We start from the raw sequence: 24,081 nt of genomic DNA, 5'->3' as shown, positions 1-24,081 counted from the left end.
TTTCTAGTATAATTCCTTTGTGATGAGAAAACATATCCTGTGTGATTTCAATCCTTATAAAATTTGAGGCTTGTTTTATATATTCAGGTATGATCTATCTCAGTGAATGTTCAATGCATTCTTGAAAAGAACATATGTGTTACATAGCTATGTGACCTAAATGTTAATTAGGTCAACGTGGTTGATGATATTGTTCAAATCTTCTGTATACTTACTGATTTTCTATATAGTAATTTCTTTATCAGTTGCTCAGAGAGGGGTTTTTAACTCCTCAACTATGATCTTGGATTTTTCTTTTTTCCATAAATTGTTGCTTGTATTGTATTGTATTTTAATACTCTGCTACTCTGCTTTTAAGTGCATAGAACATTCAGCATTGTTATTTGTAAAAAGATCATTGTAACATGAATTGCTTTACCTTTGGGGTTATACTTTGTCTTGAAGTCTACCTTACCTGATTTATTATAGCCGCATCAGCTTTCTAATGCTTAATGTTTGTATAGTATGCTTTTTTTTTTTTTTTTTTTTTTACCCTTTAACCTGTCTGTGCATTTATATTTAAAATACACGTTTTGGTCTTTTTGAAATCCAGTCTGCTGCATTGACTTTTAAACGTAATGTTGAGACCACTTACATTTAATTCAATTATTGCTTTACTTTAGGTTTATATCAGTTTTCTTGACATTCATTACCTCTGTTATTTGTTCCTTTATTTTTCTTGACTGTCTTCTTCTGGATTTAGTATGACGTTTTATACTCTGTTGTCTTTTTATTGCCTCTTAGTTCCATTTTTGTAGTGGTTACTCTAAGACAGTGTTTCTCAAACTTTAGTATACATTACAATCACCTGAAAATTTATATAAAACATAGGTTTCTGGACTCTACCCCCAGATTTTCTGAGTTAGTAAGTGTAGAGTGGCGCTTGTGAGTTTTAACTTTCTAACAAGTTCATAGGTGATGCTCATGCTGGTCCAGGGAGTATACTTTGAGAATTGTTGCCATAGGAACTACAGTATGTATTCTTAACCTATGATTAAAAGGGGGGGGGGACCCTATAAACCTGTGGCCTTCGAGTAGATTCTGACTCATAACTTAATCATAAACCAAAACCCAAACCCACTACCATCAAGTCAGTTCAGACTCATAGCAACCCTTTAGAATAGAGTAGAACTACCCCCTTGGAGTATGAGTTCCAAGGCTCTAAATCTTTACCGAAACAGACTGCCTCATCTTTCTCCCACAGATCAGCAGGTGGATTTGAACTGCTGACCTTTTGGTTAGCAACAGAATGCTATTAATGAATGTGCCACCAGAGTTTCTTCAAACTCATCATAAACCAAAATATCCACTTACCATCAAGTCAATTCCTACTCACAGTGACACTACAGGACAGAGTAGAACAGCCCCATAGTGTTTCCAAGGCTGTAAATCTTTATGGAAGCAGATTGTATCATCCTTCTGGTGAGTTCCAATCACCAGCGTTTTAGTTAGCAGCTGAATGTGTTAACCATTACCACCAGTTATTGTTGCTAGGTGCAGTCAAGTTCATTCTGATTCATAATGACCTTGTGTACAACAGAATGAAACATTGCCTGATCCTGCACCATCCTCCCAGTCTCTGCTATGCTTGAGCCCATCATTGCAGCCACAGTGTCAATCCATATCATTGAAGATGTTTCTCTGATGCTCCGCTTTACCAAGCATGCTCTCCTTCTCCGGGGACTGGTCCCTTCTGACCACATGACCAGACTAGGTGGAATGAAATCTAAGGAGCATTCTGGCTGTACTTCTTTTAGGATAGATTTGTGTGTTCTTCTTGCAGTCCATGGTATTTTCATTACTTTGCCAACACCACAATTCAAAAGTGTCAATTCTTCTGTCTTCCTTGTTCATTGTCCAGCTTTCATGGGCATATGAGGCTATTGAAAATACCATGACTTAAGTTGTTGTTGTTAAGTGCTGTCCAGTTGCCTCCAACTCATAGCAAACCTACACACAACAGAACAGCTTGGGTTAGGTGCACCTTAGTCCTCCAAGTGACATCCTTGCTCAACACTTGCAAGAGGTCTTTTGCGGTAGATTTGCCCAGTGCAGTACATCATCTGATTTCTTGACTGCTGCTTCTGTTGGTGTTGATTGTGGATCCAAGTAAAATGAAATCTTTGACACCTTCAGTCTTTTTTCTATTTATCATGATGTTGCTTGTTAATCCAGTTATGAGGATTTTTATTTTCTTTATGTTGAGGTGTAATCCATACTGAAGACTGTAGTCTTTGATCTTCAACAATGCTTCAAGTCGTCTTCACTTTCAGCAAACAAGGCTGTGTCATCTGCATATTACAGGTTGTTAATGACTCCTTCTCCAATCCTGATGCCACACACATAGTCCAGCTTCCCTGATACATGTTCAGCATACATGTTGAATAAGTAAAATGAAAGGATATAACCTTGATGCATGCCCTTCCTGATTTGAAACCATGCAGTATGCCCTTGCTTTGTTCGAATAACACCCTCTTGGTCTGTGTACAGGTTCCTCATTAGTAAAATTAAGTCTTCTGGAATTCCCATTCTTCACAATGTTATCCATGATTTGTTAAGATCCACACAGTCTAATGCTTTTGCATAGTCAATAAAACACAGGTAACATGTTTATGATGTTCCTTGCTGTCAGCTAATATCCATCTGACATTAGCAATAATATTGCTCATTCAGCATCCTCTTCTGAATCCAGCTTGCATTTCTGGAAGTTCCCTGTCAATATACTGCTACAAATTATTTTGTGTATGTGATTTGGGTGAAAGTTTACAGAGCAAATACACTTTCCATACAGCAGCTCACATAACACTGTGTCCCATGACATTGACTGCAATTTTCCATAGTATAATAGCTCTCCTCCCACTTCCTCCCCATAGTTACCTCTTCCTGTGTCCTTCCCTCCCATGCACTCCTGCCCCCTGAGCTGTCTCCCTGTGCATACACAGCCCTTTTATTCTTCTGTGATTTATCTCTCCAAGGAGTGTGTATCTACCTAATGTAAACATTCAGCTCATATGCCTGTCTGGAAGCCACAGAAATGGGTTCAGTTCCAGACCTGATGGACAGCTAGGGGCCATAGTCTCAGGGGTTCCATCAGGCTCTATCAGACCAGCAAACATGGTCCTTTTTCTTTTTTCCCCAGCGAGTTTTGAGTTTTATTCCACATTGTTCTCCCACTCTATCCAGGATCTCCTACATAGATCACCCTCCAAGTGGTTGACAGTGGTAGCTGGGCACCATCTAGTTCTTGTGGTCTCATAGTCATATAGGCTGAAGATCACATGGTGTGCCAGTCACTTGGACTAATTGTTTCCATGAGTCTTTGGTTTTCTTTATTCTTCTTTTTTCTGGATGAGGAGAGACCCATCATTGCATCTAGATAGCTGCTTGCAAGCTTTTAAGATCCCAGTCACTACTTGCCAAAGTAGGATGTGAAACAGTGTTTTTGTGTAGTATGTTATGCAAATTGAGCTTGATGTCCCCTGCAACCATGGTCCTGAGCCCGCAGGTCCAACTACTCACACCCTCTGGGTAGCTGGCTATGGCCAAGAAGTGACTACAACCTTGTCCCTTTTCAGCTGTACTATATACTTGGGAATTCTTACAGAACATACAGATACGCTTGTGGAAAGGTTGTCTGCCAACCCTATACATGGTCATGAGCACATTTCCCCCCTGCATAGACATACATAATAGTTCAACCTGTCCACCCATCTTTCCACCTATAGATCAGTGTTTGCCTTCACTGACAGTGCTGCAAATGTTTTTGAATTATCTTCAACAAAATTTTACTTGCATGTGATATTAATAATATTATTTGATAATTTCCACATTCCATTTAATCACCTTTCTTTAGAATGGGCACAAATATTGATCTCTGCCAGTTGGTTGGCCAGGTAGGTGTCTTCCAAATTTCCTGGCATAAATGTGTCAGCACCTGTAGCACTGCATCCATTTCTTGAAACATCTCAGTGGGTATTCTGCCAATTCTTGGAGCTCTCGTGGCATAGTGGGTAAGTCATTTGGCTGCTAACTAGAAGGTAAGTGGTTCAAACCCACCAACTGCTCCCCAGGAGGAAGATAAAACAGTGTACTTCTGTAAAGATTTTTAGCCTTCAAATTGGGGTCACTGTGAGTTGGAATCAACTCAATGGCAGTGAGTTTGTTTTGTTTTTGCCAGTTCCTTCACTGTAGCTTGGACTTTCTTCAGTACCATTGTTTCTTGATCATATGCTGACTCCTGAAATATTTGGACATTGACCAATTCTTTTTCTAACTCCAGGTCTTCACACATTTCATTTTAAAGCTTTACTTTGTCTTCTCAAGTTGCCCTTTGAAATCTTCTGTTCAGCTCTTTTATGCCAACATTTCCTCCTTTCACTTTAGCTATTCTCCTTTCAAGAGCAAGTTTCAGAATCTGAAACTTCAACCAAAGGAGTGAAAGTGATGTGATCTGATTTACATTTAACAGGATCACACTGATTGCTGTATTGAAAACTGACTCTAGTGGATCAAAGGCAGGGGCAGAGAAACCAAGGGTAGTAGGCTATTAATGCAATTTAGTGGAGTATGGTTATACCACCAGAGCTGCTGGTAAACTCATCAAAAAACAGAAAAATCCCACACTCACTGCTGTCAAGTCGGATCTGACTCATAGCAACCCCTCCTTGGGTTTCCGAGGCAGTATCACTCTGGAAGTAGATTGCTCAGTCTTCCTTCTGAGGAGTGGTTAGTGGGTTTGAGCTGCCAGGCTTCTGGTTAGCAGTCAGATGCCTTAGGCACTAGGCCACCAGGCTCCTCAAACTCATCACAAGCTACTCTAAATTAATATTATACCATTTCAAGTATAAAGAAAGAAACTTAGAGCAGTCAAATTTCATTTCTGCCCCATCCTATCTATTGTGCTGTGTTGTAAAATATTTTATATACATATATAAGTAAGTAATAAAGTTGTATTATGCGAGATACATATATGTGTGTGTGTGTGTGTATATATATATATATATATATATATAGTTATCTATTGATCTATATATCTGCCATAATACAATTTTATTATTTATTTATATGTTGTGTTGTTGTTATGTGCTGTCAAGTTGGACCCAACTCAAAGTGACCCCTCCTTGGGTTTCTGAGGCAGTATCTGTACCGAAGTAGATTGCCCAACCTTCCTTCCAAGGAGTGGCTGGTGGGTTTGAAGCACCAGCCCTCTGGTTAGCAGTCAAATGCCTTAGGTACTACACTACCAGAGCTCCTATTTACTTATATATGTATATAAAATATTATCTGTATTATACCATATGTATCTATCTCATAATAGTTTTATTATTTTTGCTTCAAATAGTCATTTGACTTTTCAAGAATTCAAGAAAATAATGTTTCCATTTATTTCCCCTTTCCAGTTTTCTCCTTTCTTTTCTGTGTATCCAGATTTCCAACTTATATTATATCCTTTCAGCTTGAAAGAAAGAAAGAAAGAAAGAAAAGCATTTCATATGATGTGGTTCTGGTAGTAAAAAAAATTCTCTTATCTTTTGTTTATCCAGAAATATCTTTATTTTACCTGCATATGAGAAAAATATTTTCCTGGTTAGAGAATTCTAGCTTGACAGCATTTGCTAGGGTGATTGATATAATTGCTATCGTTTATTGAATACTTACTGTGTTTCAGGCCTAGGGCTAATGTAAAAATTACATGCATCTCACTTATCCTTGCCATGCAGATATTGTTCTCATCTTGTGGGTCCCTTTAGGGAGGCTCAGGAGGGTTAAAATGCTTGCTTGAGCTCACACAATAGTGAGTGGCAGAGCCCGTCTAATTTTGAGCCCAAGTCCTGACCTCTAACTATACAGTTCTGGCTGGGGCTGAGGTGAATGCAAAAGCAGAGCCTTTGCTTTGTCAGCTGAGAAAGTAGCAAAATACACTACATGCTTCTGAGGCTTCCTATGAGGGTCAAAGTAGAGATCATACAGGTGACAGTCTAGTATGTTTTAGTGACTCAGGATATAATTTTTAAACTCATTTCAACTAGGTCAATATTGTGCTAAAAGTCTTCTTCCCACTTCCATTTTTTCCTTCTCCTCTTCTCCCCGCTTTTCCTTTTTCCTCATCCCTCCACTTCTTTTCCCCTTTGGGCTTCCCCTTCTCTCTCCTCCCCTCCCCTTTCTACCTGCCACCTATAAGGCGTGGGACTCTTGTGCTGGCTGGTCAAGGCTTCTTACCAGAAGCCTTCATCCAGGCCTGCCCTTCTCCAAGCAAGGCTCTGTACCTTCTTATTGATATAAATACAGTTAAGACATACTAGCCAGTGGCTCGTTCTCCCTCTGCCTTTCTTGTTAGATGATTGAGTCGCTAAAGCTGATGAGTCTTGCCTACTTGCCAGGTTTGAACAGAGTCATCTTACAGAAAGGTGACTAAAGCTAAGTAACGGAATCTCTAACAGTGAAAGTTAGAGTGTTGTGTATTCACTTTGTCAAAAATGAAGTCCCTCTTTTCCACCATAGTAACACTTCCCTCTTGTGTTTCTCTCTGTTAATAACCCCACAGTTTTCATAGAAATGAATTATAGTGTGAAATAAGAGATACTCTGGCAAGTGAAACATCTTCTAATTTATGGGACTTGGATATTTTCAGCTCTTTGTGATACATGTCCAGGATTTCCACTGGAAATAGTCTCCTAGGATGGCATTATGGCAGAGTTAGGCATTTGACTGCTAACCAGAAGGCTGGCAGTTCAAACCCACCAGCCACTCCTCGGAAGGAAGACTGGGCAATCTATTTCCGTAGAGATACCACCTCAGAAACCCAAGAAGGGGTCGCTATGAGTCAGGTTCAACTCGATGGCAGTGAATTTTTTGTTCGAGGTGGTATTAGAGAAAATTTTTGACTTTTCAGTCCCATTTTCTTACTATTCCAGATAACTTAGTAATTTTCAACTAAAAGAATATGATGGAGACTAGGCTGAAGGGTATGCTTTTGAGCCTTTAATCAGGGTGTTTTCAGTGCTCTATGATTTTGGACGTCTTCTCTTTCCAGCTTATGACCACTTTTTATACCATCTCATTTTGGTTCATCTGTTCTCCTGGCTTAGGATAATGACCATAACCTGATTACATCTACAGCCCAGACCTCTCACTAACTCCAGACCTGTGTATCTGCCTACCAACTTGACACCTCCACTTAAATGCCTGTTAGACATCTCAAACTTAACATGTCCAAGACTGTGCTGGGATGTTGTTGTTGTTGCTATGTGCCATAATTTCCCATAAACCACATGCTCACAGTCTTCCCCATCTTAATTATTGGCACTTCCATTTTCCTAGTTGTTTGTCCAAGAATGTTTTTTCTGTTACTTCTTTTATCTGATCTGATAGCAAATCTTGGCAGTTCTGCTTAGGGAATACATCTAGAATCTGACTACACTTTAGGCCCTCCACTGCTACCACATGGATCCAACCAACAATTATCTCTCCACTACATTATAGTAATAGCCCCCTACCTCTGGACTTCTTTCTTGCTTCTGTCTTTAATCTACTACAGTCATTTTTCAACACAACAGCCAGTGTGATCCTGTTAAATGTAAATCAGATCATATCACTCCTTTGATTGAAGTCTTCTAGTCTGGTTACTTCCCATCTCACTAGGAGTAACAACCAAAATCTTGACTGTAACCTAGGAGGCCCTACACGATCAGGCTCATGTTAGCTCTTTCTCTTCATCCCCTTTTACTCTCTGCTTGTTCTCTCTGCTCATGCACACTCTTCTTGCTTTTCCTAAAATATGCCAAGCATCCTCCTCTTGCCCCTACCTCATTTGCTTTCCTCTCGCTTTCTGTGTAGTATGTTTTCTTTCCCAGATAGCCACACAATTAGCTCCCTCCACTTTCCCTTCACTCCTTTATTTTCAGTGAGGTCTTCCATACTATCCCAGCTTTCAACACCCACTCCCAACTCCATCAAATTATATATCTCTTCACTTCTTTATTTTTTTTCTGTAGCACTTATTACTGCCTAACATTTTATGCATTTTACCTACTTATCTGCTATGTATCTACCTCCACTAGAATAGAAGTTATCAGAAGCTGAGACTTTGATTTATCATTTTAATTGCTGTATCCCTAGTGCTTTAATGGCACCTGGTACCTAGTAGTTGTTGAATAAATGTTTGAATAAATAAATGATATGTAGAGCTAGACTGTAATTTTATATTTTGCCAGTAACTTTTACTCTCTAAGCACATGCTTTGCCAAGATCTGAATTCTTTTAGTTCAAATGTGGTCTATAGAATAAGAAAGGTAAGCATTTGCAGTTGTATAATTTAAAAGTCTTCGCAATGAAACCACATGTATAAATGGCAACAGGCATATAGCAGTTTAAACGGCTGCAGCAGGACCTTTGTTTAGATTGATGCTGTTGTAATGTCTGAATGAAATTTGTACCATTACCTGAAAGAGCTCATACAGTTATCAAAAAATCAATTCAATGGGTGGATGTTGTTGTTGTTGTTATGTGCCGTCGAGTCGGCCCCGACTGGGTGGATATGGCATGATTTATGAGAGAACCTATCTGTAAATAAATGTAAAGTTAGTGTTCTCATCTGTAATCTAAAGTTTTAGCTATGCTACACTAAGCTGATTATCCTATTATCTAAATTATCCATAGATGTTTCCTTTTTTGAAGAAGAAGAAGAAATTTCAAGGCCAGAAAAGGAGACATTTCATATTCTGGTTATACATAGTAATACTTTACCATTAGTATAATAGTCTTTATTTTAACAATTCTCTTTATTATTTTAATCAGGGCAACACAACTATTTATGTGCTGGAAGAAATGATTGTATCATTGATAAGATTCGACGGAAGAATTGTCCAGCCTGCAGACTTCAGAAATGTCTTCAAGCTGGAATGAATTTAGGAGGTAATTTTTGTGTTTTAGTTTAATATAAATTGTTAATGATGTAACACAACACTACTAAGATCTGTGTACTCTCAAAATTTAAAGTGAAAATAAGGTTTCTAAAAATCTCTTAAGTTCTATTTTCATGCTAACATATTTTAAGAGAAAAGTATTTCTTAGCTGGAGTTTTAAAAGAAGTATGTCATATAGCTCTGATCCTAGTGAAGTTTCAAAACTGAGTTTGGTAAGGTTTCAAGAAGTGGGAACTTCACCCAAACCAAAACAAAAAATGAATGACCTTTTATATAAAACCGTAGCTAACAGTTTTTATTGCCATGTCTATTTATAAATAAGACCTATATGTGATAACATTAACCACATAGAAATACATTCTTAACTCTAGGAGTAACTGTAATAAGAATAAAGGAAAATGTATATGAAGAAAACTTAAAAAATATTACAGAGTGCAAAAACGACAAGGAGGCCACATGTTCTGACCTCCTCTAACCCTACAAGGGGAAGACAGGGTTACCAGCAGTAACCCAAGGCCTATTCCTGCCAGGCCAGACATGTTGCCTTCCTCTAGCCCTTTCTTCAACCGTTCCTCCCAGAGCACCCACCACCTCTCTCCTGGGTTCGATAATTCGCTGCAGTGGCCACACAGAACTCACAGATTATGGGGTTTATTAGGGAAGCACCAGGCTACAACTCAAATCCAGGAAGAATGCTCAGTCTCTCTCCCAGCCCACCGTCCCTCAGCCAAGAGTCTCTCACAGTCTCTTTCCCAGCAGTGCCGGTCCCTCGGTGTCTCACTCAGCGATGCGTGTCTCTTGCGGCTCTTTCCCAGCAGCACGTGTCTCTTTCAGGGGTGCGTGTCTCTTTCGGCAGCACGTCCTCCTCCACCAGCAGTCAGAGAGAGTTCTGCCTCCAGGAGGCCTCCTTTTGAGCCTGGAAGGGTGGTCAAACTAGCCAATCACAGCATCAGAACTCTAAGCACAGGAGAGAGAGTGGGAACTTCCCAGAACATTGTGTTGTGCCACGCCCAACAGAAATAACCCAGGTGGGCGACTTTAAAATCAGGATCTCCTCCCTAGCTAATAGCAATTCCCACCTTAGAGTTTACAAAGACTTATGGGTAGAAAAGCCACACTAAGTAATTTACTACACTGCACAGAGCCTCACCAAAAGAAGTAGAGGCGTGGGAGGAGGAGGAAGACTTGAATCAAATGCAAAAGCATACAGTGTCCATGTGTGGCAAGCTTCAGTATCCTAAAGGTATCAGGTTTTCTTCAGTCAATTTAAAAAATACCATAATCCTAATAAAAAATGCCAGTTGATTCAAAGTTCTTGAAAAACAGCCAGGAAAATTCTAAAAAAGACAAATAATGAGAGGAACTAGCCCCACCAGATACTAAACCATATATATTATTATTTGTTGTTATTCAGCTACAATAATTAAAATATCCTGTGATATTGGTATATTGATTGTCAGATCGTTGGAACAGTCTGGAAAGTCAAGAATATATCTAAATAATACTGTGTATTTGGCTAAGATATAGGCAGCATTTCAGAACAGTGGGGAAAGGATAGATTATTTAATCAATAATATTGTGACACCTGTGTATCCATCTTGAAAACAAGAAGGTTGAATCCAAACTTTCACTATATACCAAAATAAATTCTGGTGTTTCAAACTTTAAACTTTGAAAAATAAACCACAGAAGTACTAAAAGAAAATGTAGATTGTTTCTGTACTCTCTAAGTGGAAAAGACCCAAGTGTGAAATAAACCCAAAAGCTATTAATTTTTTTTTTTTAGAAAATCAACACTAATTACAAATAAGTTACTACAGCAAAGGCAACTGATAAATAAGAAATTGTGGGACAGTATTTGCAACTGATAGATAAAAGGTTTGTTTCTCCCAAACGTAAAGAGCTCTTACAAATACATAAGAACAAGGAATCAACTCACTGGGAAAACTGGTAAAGCATATGGGCAGACCATTCACAGAAAAAAAGTGATATACAGTTGGTTCTTAAAACACATGATGTTCATTCTAATCATCATTAGAGAAATGAAAATTAAAAATATAAGATAATTTTTTACAGATTGGTAAGGATAAAACAATTTTATGACATTGATGAGGGTGTAGAAACAAAGTCACATTCAGTGACAATCTCATGCATTTAAAATGGAGGTATAAATTGGTAAAACTCCATGGAGAGCCGTTTAGCTATTTCAATAAAATATTAAAAAGCAAATACTTTTTGACTCAACAATTCCACTTTTAAGAATTTATCTTGAGTATATTCTTGTAATGTGAGAAATATGTGCATAAGATATGCGTTGTGGAATTGTTAAATATCAAAAATACATTTAATATTCATCTATTCAGGATTGTTTAAATAAATTACGGAATATTCTTCAGATATCCATATGAATAAAGGGAGCCATGGCTTTTTTTTAATCACCTCATATGCATGCGAAAACTGGACAAGGAATAAGGGAGACCAAAGAATTACGGATGCCTTTGAATTATGGCGCTATTGAAGAATACTGAATATATCATGGACTGCCAGAAGAACAAACAAATGTCTTAAAAGAAGTACAGCCAGAATGCCTCTTAGGAGTGTGAATGGCAAGATTTAATCTCATGTGCTTTGGACATGTTATCAGGAGGGACCAATCCCTGGAGAAAGGATATCATGCTTGGAAAAGTAGAGGATCAAGGAGCCCTGGTGGTACAGCGGCTAAAACATTTGGCTGCTAACCCAAACATCGGCAGTTTGAACCCAAAACCCACCACTCACTCCACAGGAGAAAGATGAGGCAGTTTGCTTCTCTAAAGCTTTTCAGCCTTGAAAACCCTGTGGGGCAGTTCTGGTCTGTCCTGTAGGGTTGCTATGAGTCAGAATTGACTCACGTGCAGTGGTTATTTGATTTGATTTGATGTTTAAAGTAGAAAGTCAATGAAAAAGAAGACCCTCAATGAGCTGGATTAACACAGTAGCTGCATATAAAAGGCTCAACATAGCAACTATTGTAAGGATGGCACAGGACCAGGCAGCATTCCATTCTGTTCATAGTGTCGCTGTAAGTTGGAACCAACTCAGCGGCACCTAACACGTCTTAAAGGCAGCTGTGGCATGGTGGCGTAGTGCCAAAGGCATTTGACTCTAACCAGAAGGCTGGCAGTTCAGTCCCATCAGCCACTCCTCCGAAGGAAGACTGGGCAGTCTATTTCTGTAGTGACGTCACCTCGGAAACCCAAGGAGGGGTTGCTATGAGTCAAATCTGATTCGATGGCAATAAGTTTGGTTCGGTTTTTCTTTTGTGGCATACATGTTTTTCCTTGTCTCTACAACTGTCTGTAAGTAAGGTTTGGCACAGTGCCTGTTACTGAATGCACTTAATTTGTTGTTGGTTTCTGTACATGCAAGAAAGGTTTTGTGGTTTCTGGTAAAAAGTTTACTAGAGAGAAAGCTTCCTTTGAATGTTGAGGTTGTTGAAAGTAGTGAGTCAAAAATGAGTGGAGTGGAAATTAATATTTATAAAAGTAATATTTTCTTTAGGTTCAAGTTACAGTTTAATCACTTTGGGTTCGTTAATGAGATGATTAACTTTTGTCAGTTATCTAGTGGTCATGCACATTGTAATATTTTTTCTTCGAAACATCACTTTTAGTCTCAATTTTAGTTAAAAGAAGTTCAAGCAATTTTATTATGTTAAAAAACTATGATGTTTAACCTTTTAATATGAAACAGTTTTAATTTAAACATACGAATTAAATTAAAATCTTTTTATACATGTTCCACTCTCACTTCTGTTTTCCTGGAAAAGCAGTGCTTTTAAGTCCTTTTTAACCACCCTTCTTCCCTGCCACCTCTCTTGGGAAATAAGGGAGATGTCAATTTAGTATAATATTTGGAAGGCTTTTTATGTTAGTGGGTGATCATGGCTGTAGGAACAGACTTAGACATCTCCTTTTAAAGATGTCAGGAATCCATAATAATTTAGGATAAATATTTCTCTATGGGCTGCTTAGAAGGAGCCTTGATGGAGCAGTGATAAGCTGTTGCCAGCTAAGTAAAAGATCTGCTGCTCTGCTGAGAAAAGACCTGGCAATCCACTTCTTTAAAGATTACAGCCTAGAAAACCCTATCGGGCAGTTATACTATGACATATAGAGTCACTGAGCTCAGGTGGCATGGTGCCAAAGACATTTGACTGCTAACATTTGACTGCTGGAGGTTCAAACCCACCAGCCACTCCTTGGAAGGAAGGTTGGGCATCTACTTCCATAGAGATACTGCCTCAGAAACCCAACAGTCACTATGAGTTGGGACTGACTTGATGGCAATGAGTTTTGTTTATTTTTTTATGAGTCAGAGTGGACTCTGTGGCACACAACAACAATAGCATGGGTTGGTTAGCATACAGTCCTAACCACATCCCTCAAGCTAACCTCCACTTCGGAAAATGGAAGGAAGAAAGAGAAGGAGGAAGAGAGGGAGGGAGGGAGGTGCGTTTGTATTTCTCTGAAATTAGAAGTGTAAATGTGTCTCTTCCTCTATCTCTAGACCTACTCTCTCCCTCTTAAGTACTAATTCCTTTTGTTTAAAATCCTGCTATGCTTTAGGCTGCATGCAAAGGAAAATACAACAGAAAAATGTGAGAATGTCAACAGAGAAATTTAAAGGAAAATGGCAGCTTTTCTGGCCCCAAGCCTGCCGCTCTTGCTATAGTGGATCTGAAAAGCAATGGTTCTGTGTGCATGAGAGTTTACTGTTTTATATAGCCTCTCTGGAAGAATTAATCTCTTCACTTTTACATGCCCATGTTCTGAAGAGGATGATCTAAGCATGTCTTGTAGAGCTTCTGCTAAAATGTATAAAGCATAGTGCTAAAGCCAGCCAGCCCTCAGACTAAGAATGAATCCTATGCAGTGTTTCTAGCTTGACTTCACTCTAGCCATGCAATACAGAGGCAATTTTTTTTCCCCACTGCCATTTTGTTGATTCCAACTCATAGCAACCCCCATTGGGTTTCCAAGGCTGTAAATCTTTACAGAAGTAGATTGCCCCATCTTCCTTCTGAAGAGGCCATCTTAGTGGTTTCCTATTGCAGTCCTCCCATTTTACAGATGAAGCTTGGAGGCTAAGGGAGTATCCTTTGACATGAAAATGCAGCATAGTGACCCTACTTCAGTTTTCTTCCTTTCTTTCAAACTACCCTCCTTATTTCGTTTTTCAGTAGATATGCTAAGAAGTCTATTTTCACATTTTTTTAATGAAGACTTTAAAATTCTAAAATCTTACTTCACAAGCCACAGGAAATTCCTAATTCTGGTTCTAATTTAATTCTTTTGCAAATCTGCAACCTCCTTCAATCCCAGAAACCACTTTTTATGCAGTCTCAGCAGGATCCTGTTGAGGTTATCTTTCCCTCTTGGAATGGGACTGTTATGTGAAGAGAAAGAAGGCTTTCAGACACCAAGCACATTAGCAGCAGCAGCAGCAGCAAACATCATGTTTGCTTTTGGTGAAGATGGCTAGGTGAAACAGAAGGGAAACTATGCAAATGTTGTGAATAGTTTAAAGAAACATACTCATGTACATTACTAATAAGAATGGAAAATGTTTTGGCAGTGTGTGTCTTTTATTCTTATTTGTTGTTAGTTGCTGTTAAGTAGATCCTGACTCATGGCAACCCAATGGTGCATGGAGTAGAACTGTTCTCCATAGGGGTTTCAAGGACCTGACCTTTCACCTACCACCAGACCTGTTTTCCAGGATACATCTGGGTGGGTTAGATCTGCCAATTCCTTGGCAGATTGTCAAGAACATAACGGTTTATACCACCTATAGACATAAAATTGTTCACTCATTACCTAAGTAATTATTTTCTGGAAATACATCTAGAGAAACAGTTTAAAATACAGAAGTAGCTAAACTTATAAAGATGTTCATCACAATATTACATACAATAACAAAAAAAATTAACTAATTGTGCAAAGCAAGAAAAATATTTAAATTAGAATGCATCCACATGATATAATATTGATTAGCAAGAAACATTATTGTTGAGAGATTTGTATAGCAACATAGAATACATTCTTGAAAATGTAAATGATGAAAAAGTAGTATGCAAATTATGTAGGTACTGGTTCTGTGATCAGGAGCCCTCTTTGTGCAGTGGTTAAAAGCACTTGGCTGCTAACCAAAAGGTTGTTGGTTCAAACCTGCCAGCCACGCAGTGGGAGAAAGATGTGACAGTCTGCTTCCATAAAGATTATAGCCTTAGAAACCCTATGGGGCAGTTCTGTCCTGTCATGTAGAGTCACTATGAGTTGGAATTGACTTGACAGCAGTGGGTTGAGTTTATTCTATGATTACAACTATACATGAAAAGATTTGAATAAGTCAGCAAACTAGAAGGAAATATTAGAGTACTAGAAATGGCTGCATTAGTGAAGTAAGATAATGGATCATTTTTTCTTCTCTGTTTTTCTGTTTATTAATAATATGATAATGTTTTATAATAAAACTTAAAAAAATAACAGCTTTCTAAAAAGAAGATAAACTTAAGACTAATATTAGCAGTGCTCCTGAATACAGAAATAAAAATAAAAAAATAGACAAGCAATTAGCCAAAGAGGAGGGATGGTGAACATCAAGAGGTAGCAGTGAAAAGATCTAGAGACATCAATAAGTCACTACTTATGAAATACTTTAAAAACTGAAAAGGAGAAGTGTGAAAACAACAAAGGACCTAAATGCCAAAGAATGACAGCTTGTGACTGAGACAGCAAACCTAGACAGATCTTTTTACTTGAGGAAAATTGGCTTTATCTGCCAGCAACTTGCTTCAACTAGTTGCCGTGGTCAGCTGCAAAACTCACACAGAGTGTAGGTCTGGTGAGAGAAATTACAGAATCAACACCAGTGAGAAAGTAGGTTTAATATCTGAAATCCAATAAGAAAAACAATTTTTATATCTTTAAGGGTCTCCTGAGGCAGGATATGCAGTAGTCTGTAGAAATTTAGAAAGCCCAAGTGTATCAAGTTTTATGAAGATACCATTCCTCAGATTTTTTTTTTCTTCCCATTCCCTCTTGTTTATGGACAATAAGAATTTCAATGGAACTTTTAAACTGTGAAGTGGAAGGGAAAACACATTTTTATAAATCAGTGAAACTATGTTTTTTGAATTTTCATATGTAAGTTAAGCCAAGTAATTGTCATAGTAAAATCATTGTTGAATGGTGTTCAGTATGTCAAATTTATTCTCTAGATAAATTCAGGTGGAATGTAATCAAGGTCATATTTTGGCTCTCATGGACTTGTTTTAATTGTCTTCAGCTTCACCTTGAACTTGCATATGAGCAGTTGATGGTCTATTCCACAGTCAGCTCCTGGCCTTGTTTTGGCTGAAGACATTGAGCTTCTCCATTGCCTCTGCACAGATCTAATTGATCTGATCCCTGTGTATTGCTATGACATAATCCCTTTCATTTCTTCTTTTTTTAAGCCCTTGGTTTTATTCTCTGGATGGCACAAACAGATCAGTGCTCAGCTACTAACTGAAAGGCTAGCAATTTGAATTCCCCCAGAGGCATCACAGAAGACAGACCTGGAGATCTACTTCCAAAGGCTCACAACCATTGAAAATCTTATGGAGGACATTTCTACTCAAACACATGGTATTTCCATGAGTCGAAATCAACTCTGCAGCAATCAGCTTAGTGTTTTTTTTTCCCCCCTCTATTTAGTATTATTTTTATGTCATTATTAATTCAAATTAACACTAACTAGAAAATAAAACTGAGAACATTTAGTCCAGATCCCTCTTGCCTTCTTTCTCATGCTTGTAGTTACTGGAGTTTACGAGGAACTGTCATATACATGGTTTCTTCCAAACCCTTAAGCTACTTTATGCCCTTTTATACTTGTTAAAGCATCTTGATGACATAGTGGTTAAAGCACATAACTGCTAACCAGAAAATGGGCAGTTCAAACCTACCAGCTGTTCGGTGGAAGAAAGATGAGGCATTCAACTTCTGTAAAGATTCACAGCCTTAGAAACCTATAGGGGCAGTTCTGTTCTGTTTTACAGGGTCACTATGAATTGGAATTGACTGACTGACTGGCAGTGGGTTTAGTTTTTTGGGGGTTTACTAACTTACTATCCATTCCTCCAACTGCTTTCAGATGCAGTAGGTTAGTTTTTATCAGAATATTTGACTTAGTTTCTTCTTTAATAAAAAAAAAAGTTGGAAGTCTTCTCTTAGGTTATTTGAAATTGGAACGAAATAGGATGTTATGAGTGAACATAAAGCAGTGGTTGTAATGCTAGTTTGTTTTTGGTGTTTACACACACACACACACACACACACACAAAAAACAAACAAACAAACATGCACACACTTCCCTTTTCTTTCTCTACCCCTGTAGAGTTCTGAGTTTCCCCTGGAAAGTTCTGGGTCACTCCTGGATACTACTCTGTATGACAAACTATCCTACCACCTGCCCCATGGCACTCTCTGCATCATCTGTGTATGACTTCTCCCACCCACAGGTTCACTTGAATCAGGACTATGGGCCTCTGCTAAAATAGCTTTTCAAGTTGGAGTGGTAGGGCCCTCATATTCAGCCATAAGCGTTGCCTCTCATTTGCACCAGAGTCATAGGAAGGTCAAGAGGAATACATTTGCATTTCTATGTGTACTTGTTTCCTGCTGCTGTTGTAATAATCCATGATCCTAGTGGCTTAAAGGATTCACATTTATTATCTTACATTTCCAGAGGTCAGGAGTCAAAAATGAGCCTCACTAGATTAAAATCAGGGAGCTCTAGTGGTGTAGCGCCTAAAGCACTTGACTGCTAACCAGAAGGCTGGCGGTTCAAACCCACCAGCCACTCCTCAGAAGGAAGGTTGGGCAATCTACTTCCGTAGTGATACTGCCTTGGCAACCCAAGTCGGGGCCGACTTGACGGCACATAACAACAGCAACAGACTAAAATCAGTTTCAACAAATCTATGTTCCTTTATGGAGGCCCTAGAAGAGAATCCATTTCCTTGTCTTTTCCTGTTTCTATAGCTCTTCTACACCCCTTGGCTCATGGTCGCCTTCCGTATTTACAGCCAGCAATCATGCCACTCCTACCTCTTCTTCCCTCATTACATGTCTTTCTTTAACTGATGCTCCTTCCTTCATTTTTTCTTATAAAGATCCTTGTGATTATGTTGGGCCCACCCAGATAATCCAGGATTTTAAAGTGCTTAATTAAATTTTCAGAGTCCCTTTTGCCATATAAAGTAACACATTCACATTGTGAGAATTAGAAGGGGGACTTCTTTGGGGGCAGATTACTCTGCTACTACATTACATAATAACCTTTCTCCAAAAAGATGTGTGGCATCTCTGATGCCTGGATACTATCCTGATTCCGCCCTCTCTGTGGCTCGACTCTGCACACATGGAGTCACCATGAGTTGGAATTGACTTGACAGCTGCTAACAACAACAACGTGCTTAGACACCACATTCCCTTTTCTCCATATTCCCTGATACCCTTCCTTTCCATGAAACCACTCTGATTTCTTGCTTATGGTCTTCTGGTTGTGCCTTTGTGCACACAGTTCTTAAATGGTGTTTGGTTTCCTTCTGTATGCTATGAGGTATTACACGTTTCAGACCTATATCAAAAAATATATCACCTCTGGATTAAGTGTACTGCTCACAGATGAGTCTTTTATATGTTTTTAAGCAATTTAGAAATGTTATATGTGTATGTAACTTAGTAAGGCTTTTTCAAAGCTTTCTATGATTTTTTTGATCAAATTGTCAACTAGTACCTCATCTGTACTTCCAAAGCCTCCATTATAGCTCTCATCACATTGTAATTATTTGTGTATAGGTATTTCTTACCAAATAGCCTTCTTAGGGACAAGATTGTATTTTTGTTTTCATGTCGAGATCTGGCACAAACCAAACCAAAACCAAACCCACTGCTATCATAATACTGTTGTTGTTATGTGCTGTCAAGTTGGCCCTGACTTGGGTTGCCGAGGCAGTATCCAATTCATAATAGCCCTATAGGACAGAGTAGAAACTACCGCATAGGAAGACTACAAATCTTTATAGAAGCTGACTACTGCATCTTTCTCCCATGGAGTGGCTGGTAGGTTTGAACTGCCAACCTTTTGGTTAGCGGTCGAGCACTTTAATCACTGTGACACTAGAGCTCATGACCTAGCACAAGTAAATGCTTAATAAATAAATGCTATTGAAGAAATGAATGAACTTGCAGGTAAACTTTGTTAGAATACTACTAAGCTGAATTTAGCAAAATATTTAAATTTACCTATGCAGTTACTAGGAGCTCTGGTAGCATAGTGCCTAAGGTGCTTGCCTGCTAACCAGAAGGGTAGCAGTTCAAACCTACCAGCCACTCTTTGGAAGGAAGACTGGGCAATCTACTTCTGTAGAGATACTGCCTCGGAAACCCAAGGAGGGGTCGCTGTGAGACCAACTCAATGGCAGTGGGTAGGGTAATATTGACTTACATAGTATAATTTGGCCACTTCTTAAATGAATATATGTGCAGGAAAGGTTCTGCCTATCTCCTCATTCCTTGATGAGGAATTATAAGTGATGTTTGAGTTTTTGATTATGCTTATTTAACTACAAGCTTTGTCACCAATATGAGAGGATGAGATACTGGGATACCTATTAGTTCTGTAAAGTTAGGAATTCTAGCCCTCATCGGATGGTTTGTAGTGAAACCTTAAGTTCAAAGTCAAGCTAAATTAGGATGAGTTTTTCCTGGAGTAAAGGGGCTGTAGGAATAAGCCCCAAAGTAAATGGGAGGGAAAAAAATAAATAAGAGGTAAGGAAAAGAAAACCAGTGAAGCAGTATCAAGCTGATTAGCCTAAAATGAAGATTCACTTGAGTTTAGGGGATTAAATCCCAGGGATTTTTAGCTAAATCAGTGGAATCCACGGTTTCCTTAAAAATGTGACCTAAAGTCAGAGTGCTGATTTCAGGCAGAGAAGAACTGTCTTCCCTGGAATTCATCCAAACTGACAGAAACACCCAGCTTATGTCTGGGGAGCAAGTCGAATAGAACAGAAGTAAGTAGGCCTCTGTGTGTGACCCTAAACACAAGGACAGTATTCCAGCCATACCTCTGAGAAACAGAAAAACCTGCCAGCTTAGAAAAGAGACTGTTACCAGGGAAGACCTATAGAGCCTTAATCCATGAGAAAAATATGTGCTATGTTAAATGAACAGTGAAACTACACTCGTGACTGTATGGACTCTTAACTAAATGGACTCAGGTTGTACCTGGAAATTCCTTCACACTGTAGTCATGTTTAATTGTATACTTAAATGGGTCGGGTGCAGCCCTACCATTCATGGAACAGGGAAGGGACTTCGAAGATGAGAACTAGGCTATAAACCCAGGGGTGTGGTAAACCAGGTTTATGTCAGCAGGAAGTTGACCATGGTAAGCAGTGCCAATAATACAGCTGAAGGAAAATTAAGTTTTGGGGAAATTGTTTCATCACAGGAACAAATATTCCTTTTAGTATATGGTTATTAATAAACTCTATTATATAAAGCCTAGCTTGAATTTTAATGTAAGAAAGAATGTTGAAATCCATCAGTCATTACTCATTTTTTTATGAGTATAATAAAGTATAGGATATGCACTTGTCACTCAGTACATACACTCTTTGGGTGTGGTGGACCATGCTTTGTGAATTGTAAACCTGGTGTTGTGATTACATTGAACTTGTATTTCTCTAATGTGGTGTGTTGCTTATAAATTCTTTTTCTAGCTTAAAAATGTGGCATTAATTATAAGATTTGGGTCTCTAGTAAACTGAATGTAAGTTTTCAGTATATTGATTTGTTGTTGTTGGTTACCTTTGAGTCAGTTCTGTGCTATTCCCACAATCCTTGCATCAAGTCTCCAAGTCCCTTGATGCAGTCATTGTGTATATTCCAGCATTATTTTGGATAGTGTACTGTTGTGATTCTTAGAGTTTTCATTGGCTAATTTTGAGAAGCAGATCTCCAGGCCTTCCTTCCTAGTCTGTCTTAAACTGGAAGCTCCACTGAAACCTGTCCACAGTGGGTGACCTTACTGCTATTTGAAATATTGGTGGCATAGCTTCAAGCATCATAACAACACACTTGACACCACAGTATGACAAACTGACAGATGGGTAGTGGAATACATGAAAAAGTTCTAATTTTTTTAAAGCACCAAGGAATTTTACATCGAATCCACCTATCTATAAAGCATAGAGGAAAAACTTTTATCTAAAGATACAGCATTATCAGCTGCAGGCATTTGTTGCCATAGGCAAATGCAGGCAGCTATTGCCAGATTTTAAGTTTTTTTTTTTCTTAGCAATACCACAAATACATATTTTTGCATGAAATATGCCACAGTTTGAAAAATTCAGTTAATATTTTTTTTATTATGCTTAGCTCACTTTCCAGTTTATAACTTCTACTATGAAGGAACCAAGCCATAGTGGCACAGTGATAAAATGCTCAGCTGCTAACCAAAAGGTCAGCTGTTTGAACCCACCAACTGTTCTGCAGGAGAAGGATGACACAGTCTGCTTCTGTAAAAATTCACAGCCTTGGAAACCCTATGGAACAATCCTACTCTGTCCTAAAGGGTCGCTATTGACTCAGCAGCAAGGTTGGGCTTAGGTTTTGGTTTTTAGCTATAAAGGAAACTAATTCTAGGAGCATAATTAAAATTAGCATGTCTTTCATTTCACCAAATTAAATCCTCATTTGAATATAAGTATTAAATACTTTTAATAAATATATATTAAATAATATGTTATTTAAATAAGTAAATAAATTTAATTAAACATATATTATTAAAAGGAGCTCTAGTAGCATAGTACCTAAGGCACTTGACTGCTCACCAGAAGGCTGGTGGTTCAAACCCACCAGCCACTCCTCGGAAGGAAGGTTGGGCAATCTACTTCCATAGTGATACCACCTCAGAAACCTAAGGAGGGGCTCTCTATGAGTCGGATTTGACTCGACAGCACATAACAACAACAACAACAATATTATTATTAAATACTTTGAATATGTATTCAAAGTATTTATATATGTTTAAATATTGTTGTTGTTGTTGTTGTTATGTGCCGTCGAGTCAGCCCTGACTCATAGCGACCCCTCCTTGGGTTTCCGAGGCAGTATCACTACGGAAGTAGGATTGCCCAACCTTCCTTCCGAGGAGTGGCTGGTGGGTTTGAACCGCCAGCCTTCTGGTTAGCAGTCAAGTGCCTTAGCCACTAATATAGAGAGATATATTTAAATACATACATATTTATTGACCCCTCCTTGGGTTTCCAAGGCGGTATCACTACAGAAGTAGGAATGCCCAACCTTCCTTCCGAGGAGTGGCTGGTGGGTTTGAACTGCCAGCCTTCTGGTTGGCACTCAAATGCCTTAGGCATTACGCCACCAGAGCTCCTTATATTTGTATATAAATATAAATATATGAGGAGCTCTGGTAGCATAGTGCCTAAGGCACTTGACTGCTAACTAGAAGGCTGGCAGTTCAAACCACCAGCCACTCCTCGGAAGGAAGATGAGGCAATCTACTTCCGTAGTGATACTACCTTGGAAACCCAAGGAGGGGTCGCTATGAGTCGGGTCTGACTCGACGGCATATAACAACAATAACAACAACAATAAATATATGATTTAAATATATGTACATATTCAAAATATTATTTAAATTTCAGGGACCTAAGAAAAGGCAGCAAGTGGGAAGCAGGGAGAAGACAAAAAAAGGACCTCAGAGCAGGCAGCGAGGCGGGAAGCAGGGAGAGCACTGGAAAGGCAAAGGGGACTGGAACACATCGAGGAGTTAGCTGTAGGGATCCAGGTAAGGGTGGTTGGAGGGGTTTCCAACAGCTAAGGGAAACAAACTTGTCTGTCAGTTTGTCCTACTGTGTGACATGTTGCTGTGAGTCTTGAGGCAGTGCCATTGGTATTTCAAACCCAGTGGGGTGCAACTGTTGCACAGTTATCAGCCCAGCTTACAGACTGAGACAGACTAGGAAGAAGGAGGAGGCCATCCACTTTTCAAAGAATTGGTCAGGGAAAACCTTATAAATACCAGAGAAACACTGTCTGATATATTACTGCGCAACTTTATGATGAATAGTCCAGAAACATTGTCCAATACAGAGGAGGAAGGTGGCTCACTTAGCTTAGAAAGCTCTCAAAGTAGGACTGAGCAAGAGCTGCATTATCAAAGTAAAATCAGCCTTACTCATATAGATAAGGTTAAGCTTTTGAGACCTCCATTTGCTGATGTGGAACCACTCAAATTGAGGAGAAACAGCAGCAAACATCCATTAATAATTGGAACATGGAATGTACAAAGTATGAATTTAGGAAAATTGAAAGTTGCCAAAAATGAAATGAAACACATAAAGATTGATATCCTAGGCATTAGTGAGCTGAAATGGACTGGTTTTGGCCATTTTGAATTAGACAACCATATGATCTACTATACCAGTAATGACAGTTTAAAGAGGAATGACATGGCATTTATCACCACAAAGGGTGTTTCAAGATCTGTCCTGAAGTGCAGTGCTGTCAGTGATAAGATAATATCCGTACGCCTACAAGGAAGACATGTTAATACGACTATTATTCAAATTTATGCACCAACCACCAAAGCCAAAGATGAGGAAATTGAAGATTTTTACCAACTCTTACAGTCTGAAATTGACCGAACTTGAAATCAGGATGTGTTAATTATCACTGGTGATTGGAATGCAAAAGTTGGAAACAAAGAAGAATCACCGGTAATTGGAAAATTTGGCCTTGGTGACAGAAATAATGCTGGAATTCACATGGTAGAATTTTGCAAGACCAATGACTTGTTTGTTATAAACACCTTTTTTCAACAACACAAATGGCAGCACACGTGGACTTCACCAGATGGAAAAGACAGGAATCGGATTGACTACATCTGTGGCAAGAGGTAATGGAAAAGCTCAATATCTTCAGCCAAAACCAGGCCAGGAGCTGATTGTGGAACAGACCATCAACTGCTCATACGCAAGTTCAATTTGAAGTTAAAGACA

The 24,081-nt window shown here is 38.7% G+C and overlaps 1 protein-coding gene across 1 annotated transcript in view; it reads left to right on the top strand.

Moving 5' to 3' along the window:
• Positions 1–24,081, top strand: part of NR3C2 (nuclear receptor subfamily 3 group C member 2) — a 494,406-nt gene that overhangs the window by 356,009 nt on the left and 114,316 nt on the right. Inside the window, exon 3 of the mRNA XM_007953808.1 lies at positions 8,836–8,952. Coding sequence (XP_007951999.1) covers positions 8,836–8,952 — 117 coding nt within the window. The remainder of the gene's footprint in view (positions 1–8,835; positions 8,953–24,081) is intronic.

Source organism: Orycteropus afer, unplaced genomic scaffold, assembly GCF_000298275.1.
Source record: "Orycteropus afer afer isolate SDZICR_OR568_19922 unplaced genomic scaffold, OryAfe1.0 scaffold00415, whole genome shotgun sequence".
Lineage (NCBI taxonomy): Eukaryota > Metazoa > Chordata > Mammalia > Tubulidentata > Orycteropodidae > Orycteropus > Orycteropus afer.
The sequence above is the reverse complement of the archived record's forward strand: the minus strand, read 5'-3'. Positions and strand labels throughout refer to the sequence as shown.